The following is a 16,710-nucleotide window of genomic DNA, read 5'->3' on the forward strand; positions in this document are numbered from 1 at the left end:
TTGATTGATAAATTACAAGGTTGCTGAGCAATTTATTAAATTGTGCAATGAAGGCGATGGTTAAACCAATATTGAGGTAAGAGTCGAGCGACGACCAAGATACTTGCACTGATGATAGTGCACCTCACCTTTGTACTCTATAGCCACACTGATTCTAACTTTGACTTAAGTATAGTAGTTTAATCCTATACTCCTATAGCCCTATATTCCCGCAACAATAAATGATTAGTTATTTCTCTACTCCACGGCGCGGCGTGTGTTGTGTTATCGTGATCAGTTAGGAATTGTGTCGCTTTAATTGAGAAATGTCGCACTTGATGATTAAGTATTAGCTACAGCCGTTTTAACAACGTGAGTGAAAATCAATGATTTATGTAAGAAGTAGGTAGGTAAGCACTTACCTATTTCTATTAAGTAGGTACCTTCGTTTGTAATGGGGTGAAAAAATAAGAAAATTAAGTACTTATAATAATAATATAAACGTATAGAGAGGGAATAATAAAATTATATCACCCTAACATCAGTATTAACTATTAATACAGCTCTTAATAAATAAGCTTATCTCAATCAATATACCTAACCTACCCCTATGTGAACGCAACCGCTTTGACAACTCTTTTGAAAACTTCTACGAGCAACTAATGCAACGGGATGGAGTTAGCACAGAGCAGTGCTCTGAATATTGTATTTCGTCAAGAGAATAGAAATGACTGCGGGAACCTTCACTCACTTCCTCCTCGGTCTGTGCGCCTGGTACCTGCCCTACACTCGCTGCCGTATTGTTCTCATCGAATGCAAATCAGCCGATTATCTCTTCACAGTTATGCAATCCTAGTCCGTGATCTGATGATCTCGGCAGGAAGTTCACACCAATTATATCTACAAGAAGGAGATATCCGAGGTAGGTAACTGCCACGCCCTCCTCTTTGTAAATGGAAGAGAAATTAACGGAAGAACGGATCTATAGGACAGGGTGTCCCACGGCCATGGCATATGGTATAGTGAAGTGTATTAGTTGATGACAAATATCTCGAATAACATCACAAATTCAGCGATTACTTATCTTTATCTGCACTCCTCAGCTGGACTCTCCCGAGACAGAGGCCTATGTCCAGCATCAGCAGTGTCTGATCACGGGTTCATGACGACAAGAAGAAACTTTAATATCAACACGCACGAGCAATGAAAAAGTTCCACTTACATAATCCCAATTTCATCAAAATATTAATGTTTTTAGTAAGTACTTAAGTAAATAATATCCTGAATTCTGATGCGTTGCTAAATGTACAATACAATATAACTTTATTGAACCAAACACACAACATACATTAAATAACAAAAGGAGTAAGCACAATAGGCGGCCTTATTTCTAAAAGCGATAAATGTACTTCAATATTGCAGGCGTCGTCATTCAGCTAGTCTTTTCCGCTTATGATTAAATTGGTGCTATTTTCACTGGAACTTTTTCATTGGTCGTGAGTGTCCGGGCAGTTGCCTCCCAACATGCTACAGATACTTGTACGTGCTTCAGCGATCTTCCGTCTGCTGCCGTGTCTGAATGTGGCGACCTCACCAGTACAAATGCATAATTCATTCATTCAGCAATCGGAGGCGACTCGCTCGGGTGTCACGCAGATATTGTCTGCTTTCGAAGAAATTGCATTTTTTCCTTCGTCTAGTATTTAGAGGTTGCGGCAAGGCTGCTGGCTGGCAGGAGTACTTATTCCGCGCTGGGCGGCGATCGCGCCGAGAGGTATCGTGTTTGGTTACTAAAGCTTGAAAAAAACGATCCCTTTTTTGTTGTTGTTGAAGATGAAGATAATAACTTGTAGAGAATGATACTAACAATAAGTAAATAAGTTTTATTTTCTGTGCAATAAAGAATTTTACAATACAATATGGTATATAGCTCTATACCATATTGTATTGTAAAATTCTTTATTGCACAGAAAATAAAACTTATTTACTTATATTGCCCTCACTTCGCGATCTTATATACATCTAACATCATGCTCCAACAGCGCTTAGTAAGTAGAAATTGATAGTTTAGTGACTGTACTTATCTTCTTTCATCACTGATTATTGTAGTACGATTGTGTCGCTGTATAGAATAGTCTCCTCTTTTGCGTGTTGATTGGTTGTAAAATGTATCGGTTGTGTAAATATTATAATTGTAAGTGAGGGCGGACACCGGAAGACGAAGCATCCGTACTGCATCTAGTTATTGTCTCGAGAGAGACAGGGCAATCAATAAACTATTACTGTACGGTATTGACTCACTCGTTTACTACCGTTTAAGTATACTTAGCAGCTTCGCAATATTTTATGCAAATAAACAATGAGGATGATTTTTTTGATGTGACTCCCACATTTAACAATCCTCATCGCTGCCGATCTGTCAAATATCTGTCTGATCCATACAAGCCATGTTAGATTTGACAGATAAAAGCGCTGCTCGGATTGTAAATTGCTAATGTGGGATGGTGGATGATCCCTTTATCTTAAACTGCGTACAGACCGGCCCAACGAACGCCAACGAAAGGGTTTCGTTGACCTTCGTTGCTGCAATCTACCCTGTATTATGTATGATAAATATCCATCGTTGGGATTTCGTTGGGCTGGTCTGTATGCAGCTTTACGAAAACATAGGTTGGGTAGCGCTGCTGCGGTCACTCTATCTTGTAGCGTTATTTCAAGTTAGTTGCTCGTAGAACAAAAGTTGTCAAAGCGGTTGCATTCACATTAGGGGTAGGTATTCATTATTATTTAGGATAATCTTATTTATGTAGAGCTGTCATGTTACTGATTTTCGCTGATATAATGATTCCCTCTGCGTTTATGTACAAAACTCGTACTTGCCACTAGCCCGGTACGATGGCGCTTCCCTTGGGCGTTATCGAGTGACAATTTCACTACAAAGTAACAAATTTCCGGCAGTTTCCAGCAGGTCTCAGCCTCCCAGTGGTCACGACGCTAATTTTATTTCAATTAATACAATTAATTTGAAACAATTGTTCAGACAATGGCTACAAGTCTACTATTATTCTGATAATGATTAATGATTGATTATTTTAACTTTTATAAATACAATAGAAGCAGATTTTTCTGTCATTTTGTGACTGGAAATTGAATTCAAATTTAGTAGTGCACAGTAGGGCATGCAAAACCGGAACAATTTTCAATACCGGTATTGAGTTCCGGTATTACAACTCAATACCGGGATCCCGGTATTAATACCGGTATTAGACTTCCTTGTAATAAATGGCATATACTATGTTTAAAGGTCGTATACGTCAAAATAAAACAAGAAAATGCAATCATATTCTGTATTTTGTTGTAGATTTTTACGAGAATTAAGTTTTAGAGTTTAAATTTTAGAATAAATTATTTTTTACATTCGGTGTCCGTTTACGCATGGTCAAAGGTAGACTTCTAGCAGCCGAAAACTGCATTAAATGGTTAGGAACAAGTGCGCTTTCACAGTATATACGAACACAAGGCTAACTAAATCTTAATCGCTTTATTTATAGCCTAAAAATGTCCGATTCCGGTATTACTTCAATACCGGTATTAACTTTCAATACCGGTATTGAAAAAAACGGGAATTTTGTCCGGGATCCCGGTATTACGGATACCGGTATTACGGTATTGCATGCCCTAGTGCACAGTCCAATGACGTCACTTAATGATCCGACCCAAACATAATTGGCCAATCAAAGTATTTGCGGAATTCTTTAATTGACCAATCACAGGGCAGCGTGATGCATAATCCACTCGGAGGGAACTTACAGACAACGACTTTCAAAACGAACTTTTATCAGAAACTTGATAAATAACAGATCAAAATTTCAAGACAATAATGATATAGTTAGTTAGTTTTGGTTATTATTTTAAATGGCTGATCTGACCTGACGCGATCAACTTAGAAAAATACTTAGTTACTTATTGCGAAATGTATTTATCACTCTGGGAAATGAGAAGAGAATGAGAGAGTGAACAATGCGAAGCAGCTGGATGTTTGAATGTGTGATATGATTATTAGCTACTATATCTCGGCGCCGCGACACTTCGCTCCACTAATGAACTTGTCAGTAGAAAGTCGCCCGAGGAAAGTTGCCTCGTTTATGGCAATTTCTTGAGTCTTGTGACTCGCGGTCGTACCTATACATACTCGTACATGCACATTTGTATACACATAGGGAGCTTTAACAAATGCAGAGCCTTACTTCCCGCGCCATCTCAACACCCGCCACTCCGACCATATCCCACGATCTGGAGAGCATCATAAACTTCACAAGGAAGAAGCACCTCTTGTGATTCAATTCCTTCAACATAAAACAATAAGTTGTCATGACTGTCTGTAGTAACATACAGGTTGCGGTCGTCTTCAACACCCGGAACCGGTTTCCGCACCCAGTTACAGATACAGACACAGAGAGCCACACTCTCGCATATTGTTTGTAATTTACTGACCGCGACTCTAGCGGAGGTCACCGGCGGGTGGTGCGTCACGTCACCACGCGTGGTCTACATGGAGCGTCGTCGTCAATGAGGTGCGATGTTCCCTCATGATACTGAGATCTGAGCTACAAGACTCAGACTGGGAGCCTCATGTATCACCACAAAAAAAGTTTAAACGTATTTTTTACGTGTGTTCCGAGCGGTACATATTTGACAGGCTATAATCTAAGGCATTTGATAACGTTAATCATCTGTTGAAAACTGTTTTAGTGGTGCGATCTTCACTCTCTGCTGTCTACTCATGAGCGGAACTGTCCAATCTACCCACTGGATCAGAGGATCAGAGTGCGCTATTGAGTCCCGCCCCGTCGCTGCTTCACCTCGCATCCCTCTAAGAAGCTGGTCGACAGAAGCCTGGGAACACCAGCACTGCGTCAGCAGCGATCAAGTTCACATGAATATGCAAGTCCAGCACCAGCCTGTCCGGCGCAGTCACGCGAGCGCGGGCGAGGGCGCGGACCAAAGCAACCAAAGTCAAAGTCAACCGACAAACATGAAACGCTATTTATGAGCGTGCTGATTGGCTAATTGGCCCTTTGTCAAACATTCCTAGCTGCTAATTGGAGGATTTAAAAAATTGCAGAGAGAAAGAACTGCTTGGATCGGGCGATATCAATTCGTACCTGTCTATTGATTCATTCTAAAACTATCTGCTAAATCAGATGTTATGTAATAGACACACATTACAACGTGACAAAATAACAATAAATGGCATCGTTAAAAAACTATTAAGTGTAAATAATATCGAGATTTTTTAGGTTGGTTTTGAAACAGTTATTTGAACGCATGAGCTGTATTCTGACAGCGGGATGGTCTGGTAAAATTAGCAAAGTAAGGGAAGGCCGAGGATAAGAGCTGCACAGTGAACCAAGTTCCCCCAGGAACTAGCAGTGCTGCGGTGGATCAGGTGTAGTGATTTTGGAGCTCCTGAGTCTCATCAGTCAAGAATTTACTACCCGAGTATTTTCTCTCTCAGATATTACTCAAGAGGTACCGCAATTAATTGCGGTACTTACTTACTTACATACCTACTCTTTGCAGGGTACGGAGGCACACTTTACAGTTTTAGTACTTAATACATATTAGTAATGCACTATAGGTACTTGAGGTAAATTTATGAAAATTATGATTTATGTTATAAATGAGCAATCTATCGTAATTTGTTCCTAGTCGTTTGAAAGACGTTCTTACGTATTATAATATGTATTTTCCTAAACACGTGTCATAATTATGTACCAAACCGGTAAATAAATGAAAATGATGATATTATAACTATAATTCGCTACATAGATAGAGCCATCGATCAAGTTGTCTGGGGGCTCACTATACATATACCTATGACGAAAACCGCAAAGCCACAACCTCTTCGTTGTATAAAAAGTGCCGATTGCACGACATCTCTCTTTCGTTCGTTTTCCGTTAGTATAGAGTCTATAGAGTAACGCCTCAGTTTATGACGGATACCTTGAAAGTCATGATTTCACTATAATCCAACAGGTAGCCAATATCCAGACATTGTGAAGAAGGCCTTAGGACATACATCGGTGTAGGAAGTGACTCTGTACGTCACCTGTGCCGTAGGTGACTGTACCATAAAGTGCGTGTTATTAAGAATTTGAGTCGTGTCTCCATATTTGCCAGTGTGGGGAAGGGTATTCCCCTGTAACTGTTAGTAAAGTTCGACCACTAGATTAGAGTGAATCTGCAGAATTCGCACCTTTTTGGGGTCAACAGATCTGTGTAGAGAAAGTACCAAACTGATGCTAGGTTTATGTACATTGGAGTAGCCTAACTTAGTATGTCTATGTATTGTATAAAGCGCACCTAGGTATATGGTGTACACTTCATAGTTTATACGCACAAAAGCATAAGGAAAAGCTTTCTTTAAGGGTCAACGCTGTATTTCTACACCCTATCTTCTAACTATTTAAAACCATTTCCTTTTTATTTTTTACGTGATAAGAAACAATGAACACCCCCTCGCCTTATCTCGATCTGCGTTTATTTCCACAAAGACGCAGTGAATCGGCCGCGACACGGAACAACGAGGAATTCGTGTTGAAGTTCAAGGTTATGTCCAGTTTCTATGAATTGAGCAGGGGGGTTACTTTATACTGACGAGAAACTAACGAACGAGAGCTATCGTGCAATCGGCAAGTTTAACGCAACGAGATACAGTCGTGGCTCGCACAGCAGCACTGCGAAACTTAGTTTTTCGTCATATAGAGTGACCCCACGTACCTAGTTACGTCATTTATAAACGAAACAAATGAATTAATGTGAGGGAAAGTGTTGTTGGGTCTCTGACCGATCGATGCCGGCGCGGAGCTGGCACATGTAGCGGCTACTAAAGGAAATGGTCCTATCGGTATCGTACATATCGCACCAAATGCATTGTCATAAATGTATGGAATCGTCGGCAATGCCTATGAAGTGGACGCACTTGTGTGAATTTCTATGCAAAGAATACCTTACTACTGAATGTGATGTGATGCGTCCGTCCGTTGCGAACGACGCCGAAAGGTGGTCACTGCCTTTAATCACTATTGAGCTGCTTGAATGTATGAGGGTGGAGTGGATATTTCGGGCCTCACTCAATAGGGTTTTAGGATCCAGGTAAGTATATTATGTAGTTGTACCTAGTTCCAATAATAAATTGTCTGATGAAGAGCTGAATAACGTTAGGAAGTTTGTTCGTGATATTTTCAATATTTGATTGTACCTACAAATCCTGATGTAATCTCGACCAGACTCCAAAATACATATTTAATATTCCTTAGTTTTTTTCAAAAAATATCAAAACAAGCCTTGCGATTTGCGATGCGACATAAGGCTTGGTATGGTAACGTATTACCTGTTTTCTTTAATTTCATGCCAACTATTTTAATTTAAACTTGTTTCGTTTTCCAAAAAGTCACATTAAAAGTCGCACTCTGTAAAAGTTCATAATGCGTAAGTAAAGTACCTATAAGATAACCGCTAAATGAAATTTAATATACCGCATACCCTCTGAATAATAGGGGCGTAACTAAAAAAATCAATAACAAAAAACATAAAGAACAACCTGATTTTGGTAACCCGTTATTTTTGTCAATAATGTTCTTGATTCTATATAATATTTTTATCAATATGCCAAACAATAATTGCCGGTAAACAATTATTGTCATTGTCCCAGGACACTGCCGATGCGGCTCTGGCCTGCAGGCTCCTCGCTGCAGGTTCCGGGCGCCGCGTGCGTCAGCGCAGGGGTCAAGAGCGTGCTTGTTTGGGCAACATTTCGCACAAACCGGTCGAGGCGATCACCGCGGGCCGCCCCCGTCCAAGGGGTCACTCTAGATTACAAAAACTAAGGTTCGGAGAACAGTTGCTCTAATCACAATCTTTTTTTTTGGTTCGTCAAGCTAGTCTAACCCTCCAGGCATGCGACTGTGCGGTGCACATAACACACAATTATAATATCTGTGGTGGTAAGAAATAAAAGCGGATAGTAACGACTAATAGGTATTGCCGCAATATATAAAATAAACTGTCGAAAAACGACTATCTATATCTATACAAATCAAGCACGTCTAGAAACCAACGTACTCCAGAAGGTAGTAGAGTTCCTTGACTTCCGTGTACCTTTTGACAGCCACAGCGTGAACCCACACTTCCCCGCGCGGTGGTCCGCAGATCTCGGAGATAACCCCCGCTGACCCTCCGCGGCCCCCGCACCGGTCACGACTCTTCCGACACTTGCAGGAAGCTAAAATTCGATGTTATGAGATATTTTTTTTGCAATCGCATGTCAGCGGAAGATATTTTTTTGCAAAATTCGTGCAGCAGTTGAAGCGATAGAGATCTATCGTACAACTATGTACTTACGTACTATCTACAAAGTACCATGCCATGGATTTATTCTGTCTGTAGGACAAAGGCGTGTCTTACAGCTACAATAAAAATAGCCTACTAGTTACAGTTGCGTTTGAATAGTTACAGTTGCCTTCATATTTTAAGCTTTTCAACGTGATAGTTTAGGTAACATACTTACTACACAACTGTGTCGTGCCTGATTTTATGACAGACGTTCATAGATACTCGGTACTCGTAAAAACATGAAAAGGGATTTTCAAAATGCATAAAAACTTACGTATAGAAAGTTTACTTTACAATTTTAAATACATATTTTAAAAACAAATTGTATTTCATTATTTTAAAATCAAACAGAAATTATAAATTATTTACACTGATAAAAATGCTTTAGACTTAAGATTATTTATAAAATTTTGTAGTGTTCTTGATATTTTTAAAAGTGATATTTGAAGTTTCGACAGTTTTAAATCTCATACTGCAATATTCCAAAATCAGTTTTATTTGTTTTTTAATAAGTGCACCGAACGTCTTCGGCAAAACCCGATCGTAAAAAATGTCCATATATTATAATTTAGTTCAAGTTAAATTTTTGCGCAACGAGTCAGCTGAACGTGAGGACGCGCGTGACGTGCGCGATCACCGATACGGCCGCGCTCGGGGGTCGCTCGTTACTTATACATACAGGTATGTAATGAAGCTTTTATTGAAAACAAGATGGAATTGTATACATTTTAAATTACATAATGTGTATGACTAGCAGAGCAGACTACCAGCAGCACACAGCTAGCGGGGCTAGGCGCTTACGACCTCATCCCTCTCAATGTTTCCAAATACGCTGTTGGGACTGTGTAAATTCTTTACGGAACAAAAAAACCTAAATAAGTAAAGAACTGTGACTGTGACCTGAGAGGGATATAGGTAGGCTGGCAGCCAGAACCTAGACTAGGAAGGGCTTCAAGTAAAGGTCAAGGAGACAATAATATCATCAAATGTGCCAGTGCAAATGCAGTTCAAAGCTATACAAAGACATTGAATCACAGCTGATCGACGAAGGGCTAGCGCGTAGGTATCTCAGGCTCACATCTTCTATTTACTTCGGTAGATATTAATTGGTTTTATGGTTTATGTTATAAGTACAAATCAGGTGCAAGAATATAATATTACTTAATAAAATATTTATGGAATTGGAAACTTATTGGCACTAAAATATAATTTATTAACGCCGTTACCAACAGTTATATGGTGGACCGCGAAATAGCGATGACGTACGTATATTAATTTGTGGTTTATGTAGAAATTTCTCAAATATTGGTTGTATTTTTTTATGTTATCCCAATTAAAGAATTAAAATAAATTAAAAAAAAACGTTACTAGCTGATTTGTATAGTTTTTACATGCCACGAGATGCCACTTGTGTTATTTTTAACGTAAGTATCAAAAGCTAAATTTTCAAGCTTTTGAAGTAGACATGGAAGATACAAAAAAACACTGTATCTGTAGATAAGTACCTACCTAGTTACGTCGACTTTTCTCTCTTCCCCAAAATGTATGTGATTTTTAAAAATCAGGTATCTGTCTTACCTATACAAGTACCTAGTAAATGGTATTAGAGATCTATAAAAAATATGAACTCTGTAAGATTTTTTATATAAAAAAAATATCTATAAAAGTGGGACTCACCAGGTCGAGGAAGCCGAGCTGCGGCTCCGCCTGGGGCCTCCTCCGGCGCACGAACATGTCGTACGCGCGCCCCTTGTGGTCCGCCAGCCGCTTGCTCTGCCCCTTCATCTCACTTACTATTTAATACTTTAAAACAAAAAATATAAACTATAACACTAGCTTCAAAAACTAACGCGCCCTTTTTGCTGACATATAGAGTTACGCCCTTTTTTCTCCGGAGCCAGTCTCAAAAACTATTTGCGGCGAACGCTTAAAAACTTTTTTGAGTTTGCGCCGAGTGTCCGCGCCTGTGTGCCGCGCGCCGCCGACTGCGGGCCGCGCGCCGCCGCGCCGGTATACCCTCCGCCGGGACCCGCCGCCGCCGCCGCCGCCGCCGTCAGGGCTGACGATTTACATTACAATTTTAAGGAAAACGCTCCGGGTATTGTGCTTTGTTGGCGAAAAAACTATTTGACGTGCGTTATTTAGATTAGGATGACTAGTCCCGGTTTTCCTGCAATCCGAGAGTGGCGCGGCCGCATTCTCTCACGCTCTCGGAGGACATCCCCGAATAGGTTTCGTTTTCGCACACAATAAGGAACACGAACAGGCAGTCGTAGCGTGGGACGCCCTCCAGCCAGAATGACCTTAGAAACGCCAGTAGTGCAGTGGTTGCAAGAAAAAAACTGAACAACAAAGTGATACTGGCCAGTTACTGACAAAAAAAGCAAGTTGCAAGTTGAAGATTGAAGTAGCACATCAGTAACATGAGTCATAGACCATGGTGCATTTCTACTAAACAATTAGGCTGACTACAGACTGACTCCAATGTAATAAATAGGTCATTCAGGTGATGGGCATGCCAATCTTGCCCATATGGGTGGATATAGTGGATACGCGACCGAGTAAGATAGATATAGAAGTAATATAGATATATCCCTAGGGATATAATTAAATACCGTATATACTACAATACCACCCTATACCAAATTAAAACTTGTCTATAATTGTCGCACTTACGTGGTCAAGGTTATTTAAAATGTTCCAGTAAAAAATCGAATACACAGTGTTCCACTAAAAGATGTGCCTGTATGTGTAATGAACCCACCAAAAAAATGTAATGTAAAAAAATGCCAAGTCTCTTGATGCAGTCTTTCTATCGTAAATGTTATGAGATCTCATAGAAGCCAAGTCGTATTCAAATTATTTAGTAGTTATAAATCAACATTTAGTAATTTTATCTATACTTTTATTTATTTAATAATTACAGTGACTTAGCAATGAGCACAAGTAGAAACAAATAAAACGGCATTTTAGGTGGAATTACGTAAACATTAATAGGTATTCTTAATTGCTCTATTGGAGCATGTAGTCGGTAAGTTGGTAGTGACCATCATGATAAACATAACAGATAAATAATCTGATCACAGGTCTCTTCAGTAACAGCAAGCAGCCTTTATTTTGTTTATTTTAAGTTTCTATGTCTGCTAGAAGTACCTTAAACTTTTTAATGATCATCAGTCAGTGAGTAACAAAATGGTGTAACCTTTGATCGACCGTACCTCCTAAAATATTAATTCAATTGGCATGTAATTTCAAACTTAAGCTTGTTATAATGCTCCTGTAGTCCCGCTGTCCCCGTAATTCTTGTCCCCGTTAAGCGGGGACAACGGTACTTTCAGAAAATAAATAAAATCAGGCCCGTTGTCCCCGTTGGACGTGAGCTCCTCAACGGGGACAGCGGCACTTAATAAAAAAATAAAAAATCAGGCCCGTTGTCCCCTTTCTCAAAATAAACTTAAAAAAACACAAGTATATTTTTTATTTCATGAATTTTAAATAATATTTTCACATCAAATCGCTTTTTTAGCTTAGGTCAATTCATAACTAACCTGGATGATAATTTGGCAAATTTGATTAACGTGTAAATTTTAAAGGATGGCGCTAACGGCACGACGAAATAGTGCCGCGAAAAAAAAGCACAGATAAAAAAAACACACACTCACGCCTTGTACTAATGTACTCCCTTGCGGGGTAGGCAGATGTGCATTGCTGCACCCACTTTTCGCCAGAGTGTATGTTAGTCCCAATCCCAATGTAATAGGGGGCGGGCCTATTGCCATTTTACGGGCACATCCAAGACCCGAGAACAAATATCTGTGTTTAAACAAATATCTGCCCCAGCCGGGAATCGAACCCGGGACCTTCGGCTCAGTAGTCATGGTACTCACTGGTCATTAACCACTACGCCATTCGGTCGTCTAAGATAAGTTTCATTTTATTTTGTCTAATAGAATTCGGAAGGGACAACGACACGTAAAATTTTGACGGCCCGTTGTCCCCGTTCACTATTGTCCGTAAAAGGGGACAACGGAACGAAAATAAAATGACGTCCCGTTGTCCCCGTAACGGGGACACAGTTACGGGGACAACGGGACTACAGGAATTTGCATAATAAACAAATAACAGCACTTAGAACCTACTTTCACAAAAAAGCTACAATATCTGATATCCACGAAGCTATAGTACAGACAGATACAAAATTAACACCATTAAATTTACAAGACAGAAGCCCACAACCAAATGAAACACAAATAGACCATAAAATAAAGATAAGTGAGTGTAATCGGAAGTCATTGCATGGAAGACACCCCCACGACTTGAGTCAACCAAACGTCGACAAAGAAGCGTCGCACGAGTGGCTCCGTCGAGGTGAGCTATTCCCGGAGACAGAAGGGTTCCTCATTGCCATTCAAGATCAAGTGATAGAGACCAAAAATTACCAGAAGCATATTATGAAACTCCCTGTCTCGCAAATAGACAGATGCCGTAAATGTAATGCCTTACCAGAAACCATCCAACACATCACTGGTGCCTGCAAAGCAATCGTTCAGACCGACTACAAGCATCGGCACGATCAGGTGGCAAACATCATCAAAAACTGGCAATTAAACACAACCTCGCACCTTCACCACCCACTCCGTATTACAAATATACCCCAGAAGTTGTCATTGAGAACTCCACGCACAAACTGTATTTTGACAGAGCCATCCTCACAGATAGAACCATTCACTTCAACAGACCGGATATTACATTAATAGATAAAGTCAACAAATCAGCTCTTATTATAGACATTGCCATCCCAAACACTCATAACTTACAAAACACAATAGCAGAAAAACTGTCAAAATACACAGACCTTAAAGATAAGATCATTCGTATGTGGCGACTCAAGACAGCAACCATAGTCCCTATTGTGCTTTCCACAACAGGAGTAATCCCTAAGCAATTAGAAAAGTCTTTAAGAACGCTTGATCTCCCATCCTACACATACAAATCCCTCCAAAAAGCTACAGTTCTCAATACTTGCCGAATAGTGCGTAAATTTATGCAAACCGACCCAAAACATACCCCATGAATCACACTTGGCTTAGGCCCGTGTGGTTCATTATACCAGTTATTTGTACAAATAGCTGAGCTGAAAACAATCAGAAAGAAAATAATAATATAGGTCCAGGCCAGGCAGGGGCCATAGTCCTTCCATAGTCCCAGTTACCCAGTCTATTTAGCACCCCCTTCCATAACCCTGTATTAGTTTTCTCCATATCCTACAATAGTCCTGCACTAACCGGGGATTTTCCTTGGGTTTACTCCATAGTTTACACAGGGAAAATCTTCGGTTGGTGTCACATTTCATATATTAATGTTGTCAAACGGGCCTCTACATGTTGGCTTCGGCCCCATGCACGCCTTCCAAATGCCCGGGACCCCATGGTCCCGTGATGGTAACGACACAACATAATAATAATAATATGTGGGAACATCTCACACACGGCCATCCGACCCCAAGCTAGGCAGAACCTGTGTTATGGGTGTCGGACAGCTGATATATCTACACTACACAAATACATAGATAGATACATACTAACCCCCTTATTCATAGAAAAGTTACAATACGTTTTAACTAATAAACTGTTTTGTCCCTCTCTGTCAAAGAACAAATTGTTCTTTGTCGGAGAGGGACAAAACAGTGTATTAGTTAAAACGTTTTGTAACTTCTCTATGAATAAGGGGGTAAATATCAACACCCAAGACCCGAGTACAAATATCTGTCTGTTCTGTACACAAATATATGCCCCAGCCGGGAATCGAACCCGGTACCATCGGCATAGCATTCAGGGCCACTAACCACTACACCATTCGGTCGAATGGTACACACACATGGTTCATCATCATCATCATCAGCCAATATTCATCCACTGCTGGACATAGGCCTCTCCCAAGTAGCGCCACAGGCCACAACACTCGGTCCCACACACATGGTTAAATAAAAGAAATTTAATATGTTACCTGGGTCTGGGTTCTTTCTTATCCATTTAATTTACCCTTTTTTTGTCAATCCCAAAAATCCCGGGATTGGCAAATTTTAATTGCAATAAATTCGGGACCGGGATCAGGCTTGTATTGTCTAGATATGGATCAATTTATTTCGCTCTCACCGGAACAGATAAAATTGTCGCACTGTATGCAGTTTTTAGCGCCATCTATAATTCGCACATGACAATCCGAACCGTCATATCTTGCAAAATCGCAATTTTTTTTTATTACATTTTTGCATTCTGCAGATCATTCTCTACAATCTGGTAAAACAGTCATATCTGTAGCTCATTTCTGGGCCGAGATATGGACCTATACGACTGTCTAGCCTGTTGTGATGCACACGCATTGTCGATGGACAAACAGTCATATTTTAGTTTAATACGCTGACCATGTCTGAAGCGCGGGCTCCGGTCGTTTTATCTTAAGTTAAGACAAGTGTAGTTACGAAATACGCAAAATGTGATGAATCAAAACGTATTATAATGTAAATAATACTATTTTGCTTGTTTCTCACGTAGAATTTTTATTGTATTATTTCTAGATAATACTATCTTGCCTGTTTTATTATTGAATTTTTACTAATTTGAATGTTGTATGTTTTTATGTGACGGTTTAGCTATGGGATTCGTCAGATAATACTGTTTGTCCAGTTAAATCAATAATTTTTCTATGTCATAAGAAAAATAATACGGTTTGTACGGTTTTTAATGTAATTATTCATGGAATATTTGAGTTGTAGTAACATCATGAAGCTACATAAACGTGCTGCTAAACTAGTTTTGACGGCAATTCCTCCGAACAAAAGGCTTGGAACCTGAAGGGTATTGCAGCTAAGGAACCTAAGACTCCAGACAAAGACTTTGACGATGATTTGGTTGACCCTACTTACGTAAACATTGCGAGCACGCCCATAGCAGTTCTGAAGTCTGATGTTTGCTTTAAATGTTTGGCCCACTGGCATTTCAGCTTGAGGTACCTAGATTTTAAAAGCTTGGTTGAGATCACTTACGAATTACCGTATTTCTGATGTAGTTCTTCAGAGAAACGCCGAGCATAGCTGTTTCTATTGCTCGATAAGCGACTTTAATCCGTTGGGGAGTCCAACAGTCACAGCCGTTTCTGAACCAGACGTCAGCACTGGCAGGGTGCACTGATTGAAGACCTTTGAGTTCAGACTTCAGAAACGGCCTCAAGGTGTATGTGTGACGAAGTTAACCGTATGCAGGTCAACTTATAGTATGCTAATGCTTGTTTTCTGCCTAGTTTAATAGTCTGCCCAAGTTAGACAAATTCCTGAGCAACTTTGATCTTTGGCTTCCCATGCAACTACCACCGGATTTGGTTTAATGTAAGCATTCAATTAAATAAGACTTATTTCTTAAATACATATTACAGTGCACTTCTGTTCAGTTTTGGCGATATTAAATCCCTCTGTTGAACTACTCTTTGCAATTCAGTCTTGATTTGTGGTCCTAGACAAGCACACAGTCGATGCTATGCCAGTAGCAGCGTTTTACAGATACCTCAACACATCGATATAGCGACATTCAATTTGACATCTCTGCAAGGTTTCCAGAAGTGTCCACGTCTCGATGAAATATCCAAAGCTTTTGGTCAACCAAAGCCAAAGTTTAATTGTAATCTTTGGTCTTCTGTATAATCTGCCTGAGGTTAGAAATAGTGCTTGACCGACGGTAGGGTAACGTAACGTACCTAGGGACATTTTCGACTACCCCAACTTTGAATGAAGCTATCGCAGCGTACAACTAAGATATTAATGTGAAATTTTCTTTATTCGGTAGGATATATAATCTATTATCACTAGTATTTGTGCTAAAGCTTTAGTGTGGCCACATTTTATTAAATTAAGATAAAAGTAAAAATGCTTGTTTTGTCCCAAGGTACGTTACACGTTTGTACCTTGGGACACTGTTTCCCATAGCTTTGTACTATGGAAAATGCAAACTTCTAAATAACGCCTTATATCTCTGTTTTTATTGATTTACTGCATCTCTCTTCTGTCTAGTTTCACTCTGGCACTAATAAGAACAGAGATATAAGGCGTTATTTAGATGTTTACATGTTCCATAGTACAAAGCCATAGGAAACAGTGTCCCAAGGTACAAATTTAATCGTGTCCCAAGGTACAAAAAAGCCATATTTAACCAAAATTTAAATATGTTTATTTTTAATTAATAGGAATCTTTCAGATAATTGCCATGTCATAAAATTAAATAACTGAAAAGTTATACGTGACATCCATGTCTTTATTTTGAGCATGCCTCAATGAGATAAAGC

General features: G+C 39.7%; 1 protein-coding gene across 1 annotated transcript in view; it reads right to left on the reverse strand.

The window, feature by feature from the left end:
- The window catches only part of LOC105391050 (multidrug resistance protein homolog 49), a 53,304-nt gene extending 42,921 nt beyond the window's left edge, over positions 1 to 10,383 (reverse strand). Inside the window, exon 1 of the mRNA XM_038121443.2 lies at positions 10,054 to 10,383. Within this exon, the coding sequence (XP_037977371.2) occupies positions 10,054 to 10,161 (108 nt within the window). The 5' untranslated portion in view covers positions 10,162 to 10,383. The remainder of the gene's footprint in view (positions 1 to 10,053) is intronic.
- Between the last annotated feature and the right edge of the window lie 6,327 nt (positions 10,384 to 16,710).

This window comes from Plutella xylostella, chromosome 30 (assembly GCF_932276165.1).
Source record: "Plutella xylostella chromosome 30, ilPluXylo3.1, whole genome shotgun sequence".
Classification (NCBI taxonomy): Eukaryota; Metazoa; Arthropoda; class Insecta; order Lepidoptera; family Plutellidae; genus Plutella; species Plutella xylostella.